This window comes from Carassius carassius, chromosome 21, assembly GCF_963082965.1.
Source record: "Carassius carassius chromosome 21, fCarCar2.1, whole genome shotgun sequence".
NCBI lineage: Eukaryota > Metazoa > Chordata > Actinopteri > Cypriniformes > Cyprinidae > Carassius > Carassius carassius.
The window spans coordinates 26,548,468-26,562,143 of NC_081775.1; the positions used below are offsets into that span (position 1 = coordinate 26,548,468).

Sequence of the window (13,676 nt, forward strand, 5' to 3'; positions counted from 1 at the left end):
CATGACAATGCATCTGTGTGGATAGGTAAGGTTCAAAAAGAAATGACTGATTCAGTCAGTGTGGAAGTACTTGACTGGTCTGCAGAAACCAAATCTGCAGCTGAACATGTACAGGTTCTTCTCAAAAAATTTGAATGTCGAGGGAAAGTTCATTTATTTCAGCAATTCAACTTAAATTGTGAAATCCATGCATTAAATTAATACAATACATACAGACTGAAGTAATTTAAGTATTTGGTTCTTTTAATTGTGATGATTTTGGCTCACATTTAACAAAAACTTTTCTTAATCTTAATCTGGGATGGAGGTGATGAGTTTGTGGCACTGCTGAGGTGGTCTGGAAGCCCAGGTTTCTTTTACAGTGGTCTTCAGCTCATGTGCATTGTTTGGTCTCTTGTTTCTCATTTTCCTCTTGACAATAGCCCATACCTTCTCTATGGGGTTCAGGTCTGGTGAGTTTGCTGGCCAGTCAAGCACCAATAACATGGTCATTTAACCAACTTTTAGTGCTTTTGGCACTGTGGGCAGGTGCCAAATCCTGCTAGAAAATAAAATCAGCATCTTCAAAAAGATGGTCAGCAGAAGGAAGCATGAAGTGCTCCAAGATTTCTTGGTAAACGGGTGCAGTGACTTTTCAAAAAACACAATAGACCAACACCAGCAGATGAAATTGCACCCCAAATCATCACAGACTGGAAACTTAACACTGGACTTCAAGCAACTTAGGCTATGAGCTTCTCCACCCGTCTTCCAGACTCTAGGACCTAGGTTTCCAAATGAAATGCAAAACTTGCTATCATCCGAAAAAAGGACTTTGGACCACAGGGCAACAGTCCAGTTCTTCTTCTCCTTAGCCCAGGTAAGACGCCTCTGACGTTGTCTGTGGTTCAGGAGTGGCTTAACAAAAGGAATACGACAACTGTAGCCAAATTCCTTGACACTTCTGTGTGTGGTGGCTCTTGATGCATTGACCCAAGCCTCAGTGCATTCCTTGTGAAGTTCTTTAATATTCTTGAATCCAGTTTGCTTGACAATCCTCATAAGGCTGCGGTTTTCTTGGTTGGTTGTGCATCTTTTTCTTCCACACTTTTTCGTTCCACTCAACATGCTTGGATACAGCACTCTGTGAACAGCCACCTTATTGGCAATTAATTTTTGTGACTTACACTCCTCCTTTTAGTTGATTAGCTGGTTGGCATGTCATAATTTGTTGAGATAGTGAATTGGTGGGTTTTTGTTAAATGTGAGCCAAAATCATCACAATTAAAAGTACCAAAGACTTTGATTACTTCAGTCTGTGTGCACTGAATTGATTTACTATGAGTTTCACAATTTAAGTTGAATTACTGAAATAAATTAACTTTTCCTCGACATTCTAATTTATTGAGAAGCACCTGTACATATAGTATATTGACAAAAGTATTGGAACACCACCTTCTTTAGAACAGAAAAAAGGCACTTCCAAAACTGTGGCAACAAAGATTGAAACATAATTCATGTATTTAAAAATTGTCTTTCCATCTCTGTTTCAACAGTTTTATAAGTGTCTAAAATAACTGTGTCCATATATACAAGTTATTGGTGTTAGGTGATGGGTTTTTGGCTCAAGGTTTCCATTTAAAGTCACATATGCCTTATACATATGTATTATCATGTTAGAATAGAAAAAAGTCCTGTCCAAACTGTTGCTATAAAATTAGAAGCACACATTTCCCTAGAATAGCATAACCTTATATTCTTTAAGATGTAAGATTTATACAAATGTAAATGACTAAAGTACTCAACCTGTTTATGTGCCAAAACGTTTGGTAATAAATAGTGTATTTTACCGTTTCCCAATTAAAAACATAATTGTGATTATTGTGCATATCAAATACCTTTAGAATAAAATCCACAATAAGAGGCTTTGACTGTTTTAAACGGATTTTGCATGGTTACATAAAATGTAAACATTATTTTCAGAGCTTCATCGGTCTCGAGCGTTCCAAATTCTAATTTGTAGCCATTCGCAGAGTTTTCATCAAAGCAGCGAACTGTTGCTATGGATACCACGTCAAATGATTCGCGGTCTGTCCAAACTATAATCTAACTTTATAATGTCTGACAGATGCTCCAATGTTAAATGTTAAACAATGTTAAAACTTAAAAGTACTTGTTTAAAAACGAATTGCTTAGCACACTCTTCTCAAACCCTCGCCCATTGCGTCGTCTGACATGGCATCTGCTGGGTTCCGCTTTCCGTATGTGAAAAAATAAATAAAGATCCATTACCGGATGCGTTTAGTTTTGGTTTTAACTCAACTTGCTGTCAACCCGGAAAGAGGCTGCGCTCGAGGCACGGGGCTCGGCTTTCGGCGCGGAACTTTCATCTGTTTTGGCGGATAAATGAACGCATGTTGTGCGTGTATTGTGTTCTGAGAGCGCGCTGAATAACACACACACAGCAGAACACGGATGAGTCACCAGACTTTGGGACTTTGGAAGTGAAGTAAGTTGATATTAGGTGTGGCAGTTACGCACAATAGCGACTTCCTCTCGTAGGCGACTCGTAATATCGTTTTCCATGGGATTTCATAAAAACCTGGTCCAGGTGAAGTACACCTGCATCCACCTGTCATGGACCCTCTGGAAACTAGCTTTTTCTCTATATGCTGGATTTACAGGATTCCCACGCTCATGAAAACGTTTACCTTAAACTTTTATAGTCAGTGATTTTTTTCAAGCTATACTCGGCTATTAGTATCGCTTAGAAAAATTACTCCTTTTTTTTTTTTTTTTTTTTTTTTAAGTGTTGCCTTTATAAAATACATTTTAGTTATCTAATCACGAGCTACTGGAATAGTCATGAATTCATTTTTCATAAGATGTGGGAACCCTGGATCCATTATTGACAGAATAAAGACAAATATTAGGCTACCATGTTCTAGCGAGTACTGATTGATAGTTATTATTATAAGGATATTTTCGTTGTTGCATTTTTTGTATATATTGTATAATAATATGTATTGTTTCTAAATTAGTTTCTTTTATAAAATATATTTATAGCTGTGTTTCGGGCCTATATATACCCACACGCACACATGGACTATAAATATATAATGTATGTATATGTGTGTGTGTGTATATATATATATATATATATATATATATATATATATACATATATACATATATATATATATTAGTGTTATCACGATTAATCACGATTTTTGTTTGCATATGTGTGTTCGGTGTATATTATGTATATATAAATACACAGACATATATATATATATATATATATATATATATATATTAGTATATATTTTTTAAATATTTACATTTATATTCATATTTGTAATATTATAAAATATATTTAATTAGCATAAACATTTTTTGAATTGTATACATGGATGTGTGTGTATTTATATATACATAATAAATATAAAAAGCACACATATATTATGTAAACAAAAACTTTCATTTTGAATGCGATTAATCGCGCACGCACACACACATATATGATGAGGTCTGCTTCTGAATCAATATCGAGTTTTGTTTCAAGTTAATTTATTTAAACAAGGTACCAAGAGTTATGTGTGAGATTTCAAGAGTTATGTGTGAGTTATGTGTTTTTTTTTTTTTTAATTAGTATTATTATTTATTCATTCATTTGTTTGTTTTGTAGATCTGGGACATGCCTTACCTGGACAGACAAAATCGGACCTGTGGATTCCTGGATATTGAGGAAAATGAAAACAGTGATAAGTTTTATCGGCGTTATTTTATCTTGGATACTCATGAGAATTTTCTCCTCTGGTATATGGACAATCCACAGGTATAGCTCTTTGTGTGCATTCAAGTTGCAGTATGGCTTTACAGATGATTTTCTTTTTTTACCTACACTCCAAACCTCAACTTTGCATTCTAAAAAATTCCATCCTGTATTTTTGCATAACTGTTTTTACTTGTTTCCTTAAAAAAAAATAAAAAAATAAAAAAAACAGAACTTACCTCCGGGAACAAAGTTTGTTGGAAATTTACGACTCAGTTACATTTCAAAGGTATCAAATTCTACCATAATATAAAAAGAAATACGAGACTTTTTTATAATAATTTATTTCAATTTTGTTTTAACTTGTTTGTAGGTTAATGAAGTATCAGTAAAGCAGAAACCAAAAGCAGAATTCTGCTTTGGTAAGTACATAAAATGGGTATGTTTTTGTTGTTGTTTTTCTCCACCACAGTATCAATAACTTACTACTTTTTGTCTTTCAGTAATAAATGCATTGTCCAGACGGTACTTTCTGCAGGCCAATGATGCTTTGGACTTGAAGGAATGGGTCATTGCTCTGAATAATGCCACCAAAATTACAGTATGTGGAGCTTTTTGCATATGCACTGTTGTTATGTATGGGGTTTTCTTTGTAATATCCCATCCATATGCTAATAAAAATGACAAAAATCCACAAATAAGCATTCTTAATTAGAGCCTTTGCAACATCAGTTAGGAGATGAAAGATTAGATTTTACTTTGATTAATGCAAAGTCATATACATTTTGTATCTGAATAAACTAATGAAACTTAAGGCATATCCTAATCAGTGCATATCTTTTTAAGGTTCCAAAAGCATCACCAGTGACCCAAAGCACTGATGCCACAAATGTTTCAAACCCAAGTCAGTCAACATCTCGACAGGCGTATAAAACAGCAATTGTGGGAGGTGTGGTTGTGCACACGCCAGTCCAGCAGGTGACCGATTTGTATGTGTTCTTTATTCATCTATTTAATTTAGGAAAATATGAATATGAATCTGTTGTGTTTTTCTCAGAGCGATAATGAGGACGTCTTCACGAGTGAACTAGGATCACACGTCACTTTAAGGAGATGTCAGAGTGTGCGTCCAAATGTCTCGAGGTCTGGCTATTGTGTCAAGCAAGGCAATGTGGTAAGACCAGTGTCTTGTCATATCTGTTGAGTAGAATCAGTTTTTGCCGATAATATGCCATAGATGTTGTTGTTAAAGGAATAGTTCACCCAAAAAATGAACATTTACTCACCCTCAATCCATCTGAGATGTAGCCTAGATGAGTTTGTTTCTTCATTGGAACATATTTGAATAAACATAGTATTACCAATGGATCCTTTGCAGTGAATGGGTGCCGTCAGAATGAGAGTCCAAACAGCTGATAAAAACATCACAATAATCCACAAGTGATCCACACAACCACAGTCCATCAATGAATGTACTGATAGGTTAAAAAAGTGGTTGTTCGTAATCTGTTCAGATGAAGAAACAAAATAATCAACTTGGCGTGAGGATGAACCTTTTATTTAATTTAGCATGTTGTTGGGTCTATGCAGTTAATAGTATTATTACATTATTTCTGTTAAATAGAATTGTGTACAATATGTCATTGGATCACTGCTGGATGTCCAATACTTCTATAGAAATGTTTTACAAGAATTTTGTTAGCACTACAATTAAACTGCATCATTTTTCAGAGGAAAAGCTGGAAGAGGAGGTATTTTATTCTAGATGACCAAACTGTGAGCTACTATAAATCTGAAATGGTAAGATGCTGCAATGGTAAACTCTTTAAAAGAATGGAAATGATTAATTTATATACTGAACAGATATTTAAAACCAGTACTCTGTCTCTTTTCAGGATAAGGAGCCATTACGCAGTATTCGACTGCAGGATGTGCTGAAAGTTAATGAGTGTCTTGTGAAATCAGGGTGAGTATGCTGTGTGTGTGTGTGTATTTGAAAGAAGTTATTATTAGAAGTCATTATGCTCATAAGGCTACAATTTAAAATATCAGTATTCTATTTGAATATGTTTTAAAATTTAATTTATTCCTGTGATGCAAAGCTGAATTTTCAGTAGTCATTATTCCAGTTTTCACTGCCACGTGATCCTTCAGGAATGATTCTAATATGCTGATTTGGTGCTTTAAAATGAAGTTTTTATCTGCTTTGTCATACAAAAGGGAATTTTGTTATTTATTGTGGTGTTTGTTGTAGAGATCTGCTGTCTCGTGATAACCTTTTTGAAATCATCACCAGTACCAGAACCTTCTACATCCAGGTAACTCTGTACTGAATTAATTTAGAATGATTCAGGTGTCAGTAATAAAGATAATATTGTTGGTGTAGGTGGACCTCATATTATGCACATGGTTCATCTCATTGACTAGCAGCCAGATCTGCAGCTGTTTGTCAGTGTATTTACAGATCAACTGTTTTTTGAATCATCCTTGCATAAATGCTCTGTCACTCAAGCGAAACATAAATAACTCATTATAAATGTTTTTCAAGTATGTGGCAGGTGTTTATGTGGCTACTGTACTGTTGAGCCATGTTGTAAATGCAAATGAGGCTTATGGAGATCTTTAATCTTTTATTTCATACAGCACAACTAAACAACTTGAAGTTAAAAACGTCAGTTTAACCTGCTTTTGTATGTGTGTGTACAGACAGACACCCCAGAAGACATGAAGGGCTGGATCAAGGATATCTCCTCAAAACTTCAAGACTTCAGAGGACCGTCTAAGGTAAATATTCTTTAAGTGTTTAAAGTCATTGATCTTTCAGGTACTATTTATTCTTTCAGGTATTATTATTTGTTTGGTTGTTTTGCTATATTCAATGTTATTTCTCATACTTTTCAGATATTGTTTCCTAATGTAATTTTTTTTATTATTATTGTTCATTCAGGCAGTTTTCTTTCCATTTGATAAGTCATAAGTTGCATGGATACATATTTTTAGCAAAAAACAACAAATACATTGTAAGGGTCAAAATTATTGATTTTTCTTTTATGCCAAAAATCATTAGGCTATTAAGTAAAGATCATGTTCCATGAAGATATTTTGTAAATTTCCTACTGTAAATATATAAAAACTTAATTTTTGATGAGTAATACGCATTGCTATAATTTCATATTACTTGCATTGCTAATTTCCAAAAATTGACCCTGAAGACTGGTTTTGTGGTCCAGGGCCACACAGAATAAGCAATTATAATAATTATGATTAAATATAAATGTTACATTTTTATACTTATAGACATTATCTACAATATTAACAACAATCCTAGCTTCTTTTTCTAAATAATTTTTCAGTTGTCTTCAAAAAATTTGTTGACAAATTGTTCCTTTATTTTTCTTTTTTTCTAAACAAATAAAAATACATATTACTGTGCATTTTAAGATCTTATCTTAGGACATTTCTAAAATAAAATAAAAAACGCAATGAATGAGAATTTCTAACAGTAGTCCTCTCTTGATTGACAGTTGCGCTGTTCCGGCAAAGTCTTTTCTGTGCAGAGGAAACCTCAGCTTGTGAAGTCCTGCTCCACTGTAGATTCGTGGCAGCCCTGGACCCCGGTGCCCAATCAGGAGAAGCATTTGAAGGAAGAGGGTCAGAGAGAAGGGCCGTACAGCTCTCTTCCCTCACTCTCACACATGAGCCACATCTTTCAGTCAACGACTCGACAATCTCGACAACGACACCATTCCCAGCCTCAGCTCGCTCCCAGCGACACAGACTTTCCTGACAGTCTTGACAATCTCCGCTCCACTGATGTTTAGTTTGCTTTGATGAATACTGCTGGCCAGCACATGGACAGTGTTATGATTTTAGCTTTTTGATTGTTGCTTTACTTGTTTAGTGGTGTGCACACAAGAGCTTCAGTCATTGCAATGCTGCTCACTCACTCTAAAGGAATAGTTCCTAATTAGTACCCAAAACTTCTGTCATTATTTACTCAATCACCTATAAAACTCCAACAAGCAATGTATGGCAAGAATTGTGTACCAATTCTTCAAGCAGTTGTACTTTTGTCTTTCTACAGAAAAAAAAAACAATACTTTTGGAACAATAACCAAAAAAAAAAAGAAAAAAAAAAAGGTTTGGAACAATATGTAGAAGAGAACTGTAATTTTGGCTGTTTGACTATTCCTTTACAAGAATGTTTCTTTTTATGTATGAAGGAATGTAAAATGAGGAAGGATCATTTGGTGAAAAGACATTTCATGTGTTGTATTGCTTTAGTTAATTTCCCGTGACATAAAGTGGGGTCTAAAAGTCTGAGACAACTTGTGAAATGCTTTTTTATATCATATAATATGTGTATAATGATATTTTCTGCACAACAACATATGAGTGAATAGTTATAAAACTAATAACATTCTTAGTATTTGGTAGATCTATCTTTTGCTTTAATGACAAACATGTTATCCAGCATGATTTAAAAATGTCCCAAAGAGCATCTTGTGCACTGCAATTAATATTTTGCTTTGTTTTACATCGTAACTGTTTTTTTTTTTTTTTTTTTTTTTTTTTTTTTTTGAGATATTTACATTTCAAGATTAAAAAAAAACCTCAATTTTCAATGTGGTCTCAGACTTTTGGACCCGCTTGTACACTTGAAAATATTGTTGGTACGTGTGGTAGACTTCAGTCAAGACATGTAGACTTATTTTGAAGACATTTTGTTCAATATCACTAATGAAGGCGCTTGAAAGATTAGGTAAACTTTGACTAGACATTTTCATGAATGAAAACATTTTAATAGCCTCTTGATTGCTTTGAAATGCCTGAAAATGTTAATAGACTTATTTCTTTTGTTGCTGTGAATGGTACTACAAGTAGGTAATGTTCCTGTTGCTCAAAGTACTTGCTTTTTTTATATGCGTCATTGTTAGATATGTATCATCGCTTTTTACATGAAATAAACCAGTCCTTGAAAAAGAAAAATGACAATCTTTGCTCCTCCTGTCCAAACAGCGTCGCGCTTTGACACTGAACTGATATTTATTTCAGGCTTGCGCTTGATAAAGCAGAGCTAGCTCAAAATGGGCGGAGTTTGGCGGTCTGACCGTTTTCAATAATTGGTCAGATATAAATATGCTATTTTCATAAATGATTTTAATTTTCCTAATTCAGTTGCGGTTACATATTAAGAATGGCATCATTCAGGTATAAATTATCCTTCAGATTATGTCCGAAGTAGACGCGCAATGTCACGTGATACGAATTACTTTTCTCAGCGCTGATGTGAATGCACCAATCACAGACGCTTATTCGTCAGAGGCGTACAGTTGCTTTTTTAAACCATATACATGATGTCTATGTTTTAAACAAACTGCTGGTGCGGCTTTACATATATGTCAGATACCAGTCTTCCAAATTAACGCGATTTTAATAGACAAATATATACAGTAAGACGAAACACCCTCAGATTTTAATCTTGCTTAACGAGAATTCGTCTCTTTGAGCCACAATGCGCCCCCTGCATGACGACAACTTTATGTCTGTACAAGTACAGTATTATTCGCCACAGAACTGAAATCAGGCCGAGTGTTTGTAAACTATGGCCGACCCTCATGCCGTTTAGATATGCGACACACATATTCTAAGTTTATTCTCGTATAAAAAGGAGTAAATGATGGAATTTGAAATAACACGCTCGAGGCCTTCGCTTTTTGGTGACATTGGTAAGTTGACCTGCAGATGCTAGATGTCTGACCTGTTAAATGAGACTTGTTAGACTGCAAGAAACCAGCGGTCTGGTAATCATTTGACTGCAGGACAGAGTTCACTGTGAAAGTATGACACGCTTTCATATAGTTGACTAGATCCAGGCTCGATGACAAATATTGCTGGCAGAACTGTAGTGTGATCACATGCCGTTTGGCCTTGAATCAGTCACCAATGACAATTAGGTTCCTAAAGCCCTGGATCAGTGTGACCTGAGTCAACAGATGGATGAGTCAGTCTCTCTGTCCTGCGGAAATCTTCCTTTACTGTGCAGTTAAATAAATCAATAATTTAGACACCATGACACTGTTACATTCCTTATAAAACACTGAGTTAAGGACTAGCCATTTCAAACACTCCTGATCGTCAATTTATTATTTGCACAATTGTTGAAATTTCTTTGTTGTGTGACTTAAACACTTAAAATTATATATCAATGTATTTTCCTATTATTCCAATTTTAAATTGAGGGGCATTAATTGATAATGACTTAATTAGTCATTAGATGCCAGTAAAAGGCTCTAAGGATCACAGTTCAGCTAAAAAAAAAAATATTATTCTGATTTTTAATCTTTACCAATCTATCCTTCATACCACTAGATTTTACCCATTTGTCAGCAAGGTATTTTTTGGAATATTATAAAATTTTGTATGATAATTCTTTATATATATATATATATATATATATATATATATATATATATATATATATATTTCAATAAGTACAGGTCGGAATAAGTATGTTGTTTCATTTTTACATTAAAGTAGACACCACTTGCATTTAAAATGCATGTACATATGAATATAGAATCACTTATATTTAAGTTGATGCAGACACCAAAATGGGACGTCTTATCTTCATAGTTCCGTTTGGTGTCTAAATTTCACTTTACCATACTGATGCATTATTTGAAAATCATTTATATGTACCATAAACGCCTAGCTATGTGTTGACGTTCTGCTTCTTCATTCTACCTGCAGCTCATGGTCTTGGGTTCTGGACCGATCGTTCAGCGGTGCATGAGGCCGCGGCTCAGGGCAGAGCTGTGCAGCTCCAAAAACTGATTGAGAACGGAGCATCGGTCAACATTGTGGCTGTGGACTCGATTACACCCCTGCATGAGGCCTGTATTCGGGGCCAGACACATTGTGTGAAGCTTCTCCTCGATGCTGGAGCTCATGTAAGAATGTTCTTCATACTCCAGGCCTCATGAATCTGTCAGCACATCGGTTGTTTATATAAGTGTCACTGTTAACAGGTTGATGCTCGTAACATTGACGGCAGCACTCCGTTGTGTGACGCCTGTGCTGCTGGTAGTCTGGAGTGTGTGAAGTTGCTGTTAGAACATGGAGCCATGGTAAATCCTCCCCTCTTCACCTTCTCTCCCCTGCACGAGGCCTGCATGGGTGGTAAGTTACCTGAAGCTTGATGTAACACAGTTACGTGTGTTTATTAAGGCTGTCAGGTGATTAAAGAAATTATTAGTATTTTATTAATACATAATAATATTGTATTAATATTAATATTACATTTATATGTTTATTATGGCTATCAACTCATTAAAAATAAATAATCATTTGTTTTTTAGTATTATTATATTAATATATAATAATATATATAAGATATAAAAAATTATTTAACCAGGAAGTATTATTATTATTATTATATCTACAATTTTATCTAGAGTCATTTATGTATGTCTGTTAGGGCTGTCAGCTGATTAAAAGAAATATAATAATACATTTTATTATAATTATTTTGTTATTTTTATTTTATATTTATTTTATTTTTATATTAATAATATAATATTAGATCTAAAATTAGGGCTGTCTTGTTAGGGTATGTTCATTAGGGCTTTCAACTTATTAAAATAAAAATGTATATATAACAATTATATAAAATATAGTATTTTATATATATATATATATGTATATGTGTGTGTGTATAGGGTTTTTATTACAGGTGTCAACTGATTAAAATAAATATGATTAATGTATAATTGTTATATAATATACTGTAGTATTACATATACAATTTAACCTAGGGTAATGTATGTATGTGTATTACAGCTGTCAACTGGTTAAAAGAAATGATAATAAAATAATAATAATAATAATTAAAAAATAATGTTTTGATTAATAATAATGTAATAATTTACAACAACATATGTTATATCTAAAATGTAACCTAGAGTTGTTTATTGATTTTTTTTTTAGTTCCAGAACTGATTATTATTATTAATAGTAGTAGTATTAACATTATATTATTCTATTAATATTTAATTATATAATATTAAAAAAATAATAATTAGGATTATATTAATCATACACTGATTACATTTTCAGATTAATCACAAATAACCACATATATCAATATTTTTTTCGACTGCCAGGTAACTCTAAATGTGTTCAGCTCATGATTGATGAAGGTGCGTTGATGGAAGCTCATGACTGTCACTTCGGCACTCCTCTGCATGTGGCATGTGCAAGACAACATCTCGACTGCGTCAAAGTTCTGCTCAACGCAGGTCAGCTTCTGCATTTACCTTTCTTTTTGTTTTCTTTTTATTTAAAATTCAGTTAATGCATTAGCTAACTTGATTAACAGTAAGCAATATAGTTTTTACAGTATTTATTAGTCTTTAATTCAATTGTTCATGTTAGTTACATTTACATTTAGCTGATGCTTTCATCCAAGGCGACTTACAATTGCTATATATGTCAGAGGTCACACACCTCTGGAGCAACTAGGGGTTAAGTGTCTTGCTCAGGGACACATTGGTGTCACACAGTGGATTCGAACCCGGGTCCGGTACGTCATAGTAAATTATGCTTCTAAGGATGTCTGTGTATTCTTGTATGTATTTGATCCTGTATTTGATCCTGTTTTTAGGTGCAAATGTAAATGCTGCTAAACTTCACGAGACCGCACTGCATCACGCTGCCAAAGTGAAAAATCTGGAACTAATTGAGCTTTTGGTAGAATCTGGGGGAAATGTTTTCGCCCGAGACAACCTTGGAAAAAAGCCCATTCAGTACACCAGAGCCGGCTCAGCACCCGAACTCTGCCTAGAGTTTTATGAATGTAAGTAGAAGTGCTTCATTTATAAGTTTTGGATCTGGTAAAATGATAGAAGAGTTCTTTTTTTGTAGAGGGTTTAATGAGATATCAGATTTCCTTGTATATCTGAGATAAAAAGCTTAATTGTGAGTGTTTAACATAGTCTAACATTAGAAACATCCTCTAAAGTCCAACCAGACCATTTACAGCACGGTATGATTTATTTTAAGGGATATAGAACAAGTGGAAAAGTAAAATATGAATAACATGACTCCTTTAAAGTCTGTGAATTGCAAGAATGAAATGTTTTTTTTTTTACTATTTTGGCTAAAGCGGCAAAATAATTTTCTTGTTTGACATCTTCCAGCCACTCCTCTCAGTCTTCAACAGTTATGCAGAATTGCTTTCAGAAATGCCCTCGGGAAACAGGGGCTGGGAGTGTTGACTCAACTGGGTCTCCCAAACCGAATCATCTGTTTCCTGTCTTATTTACCAGCTCCTCCCCTGGAGCTCTTCCAGTCCTGACGATCTGCTCTGCTGAATAATGGCCACGACAATGACAGCATTTAAGAAAAAGGGAAATTCCTTATTGTGAAGTACAGCTACTGTAACAGCTGCACTCAGTATTTGTCACGTATATTTGATATTTTCCTGCTGTCACAGAAGTGAACCAGTCCACAGATGACATGGACATTTGGTATGGAAGCAGTTTACTGCCAAAATTCCTAGAATAATTGGACTTGGAAAGAAGCACCTTTCATGGTATTTTCTGCATCTTACAATGAGACACAATAAGACAAAAAAACAAGAGTCCAATCCATAATACTAGTTGTATAATTAACTTTCTTAATCTGCATTATGTGATTTCATTTAAGTTATTAGATTTGTAAATACACTGTATATAAAATAGTCTTATTTGAATTCATTTTTATATGAATTATGCTAACTGTGTATATCATAGCTTATTCTCATTAACAATTTGTATAAAATATACATAAATATATTGTGCAAATGCAATATAAATGAATGTTGTACATAGAGTGTTTTAAAAATGTTGTTTTGGTTTTACTTCTTTTGTGACTTATTGAA

The 13,676-nt window shown here is 34.0% G+C and overlaps 2 protein-coding genes across 2 annotated transcripts; both read left to right on the forward strand.

The window, feature by feature from the left end:
- Window positions 1-2,059: 2,059 nt before the first annotated feature.
- On the forward strand, window positions 2,060-7,883 carry LOC132098018 (pleckstrin homology domain-containing family A member 2-like). Its single transcript, XM_059504107.1, has 12 exons — window positions 2,060-2,488; window positions 3,668-3,817; window positions 3,987-4,043; window positions 4,128-4,176; window positions 4,258-4,355; window positions 4,601-4,732; window positions 4,812-4,928; window positions 5,486-5,554; window positions 5,650-5,720; window positions 6,009-6,072; window positions 6,461-6,538; window positions 7,279-7,883. The coding sequence occupies exons 2-12, from the start codon at window positions 3,677-3,679 to the stop codon at window positions 7,573-7,575; spliced, it is 1,173 nt and encodes a 390-aa protein (XP_059360090.1). The 5' UTR covers window positions 2,060-2,488; window positions 3,668-3,676; the 3' UTR covers window positions 7,576-7,883.
- A 1,368-nt stretch (window positions 7,884-9,251) lies between these two features.
- On the forward strand, window positions 9,252-13,348 carry asb13b (ankyrin repeat and SOCS box containing 13b). The gene is made up of 6 exons (XM_059504108.1): window positions 9,252-9,483; window positions 10,508-10,707; window positions 10,786-10,936; window positions 11,920-12,054; window positions 12,420-12,611; window positions 12,955-13,348. Exons 1-6 carry the CDS (start codon window positions 9,432-9,434, stop codon window positions 13,110-13,112), a joined length of 888 nt encoding a protein of 295 aa, XP_059360091.1. The 5' UTR covers window positions 9,252-9,431; the 3' UTR covers window positions 13,113-13,348.
- The last annotated feature ends 328 nt before the right edge of the window (window positions 13,349-13,676 follow it).

Excerpts from the sequence above, each read along its gene's own strand:
- LOC132098018 (XM_059504107.1), top strand. The coding sequence starts at position 3,677 with ATGCCTTACCTGGACAGACAAAATCGGACCTGTGGATTCCTGGATATT. Across the intron at positions 4,044-4,127 it reads GACTCAGTTACATTTCAAAG|GTTAATGAAGTATCAGTAAA; the intron begins GTATCAAATTCT and ends ACTTGTTTGTAG. Across the intron at positions 5,721-6,008 it reads GAGTGTCTTGTGAAATCAGG|AGATCTGCTGTCTCGTGATA; the intron begins GTGAGTATGCTG and ends TGTTTGTTGTAG.
- asb13b (XM_059504108.1), top strand. The coding sequence starts at position 9,432 with ATGATGGAATTTGAAATAACACGCTCGAGGCCTTCGCTTTTTGGTGAC. Across the intron at positions 9,484-10,507 it reads TTCGCTTTTTGGTGACATTG|CTCATGGTCTTGGGTTCTGG; the intron begins GTAAGTTGACCT and ends TTCTACCTGCAG. Across the intron at positions 12,055-12,419 it reads CAAAGTTCTGCTCAACGCAG|GTGCAAATGTAAATGCTGCT; the intron begins GTCAGCTTCTGC and ends TCCTGTTTTTAG.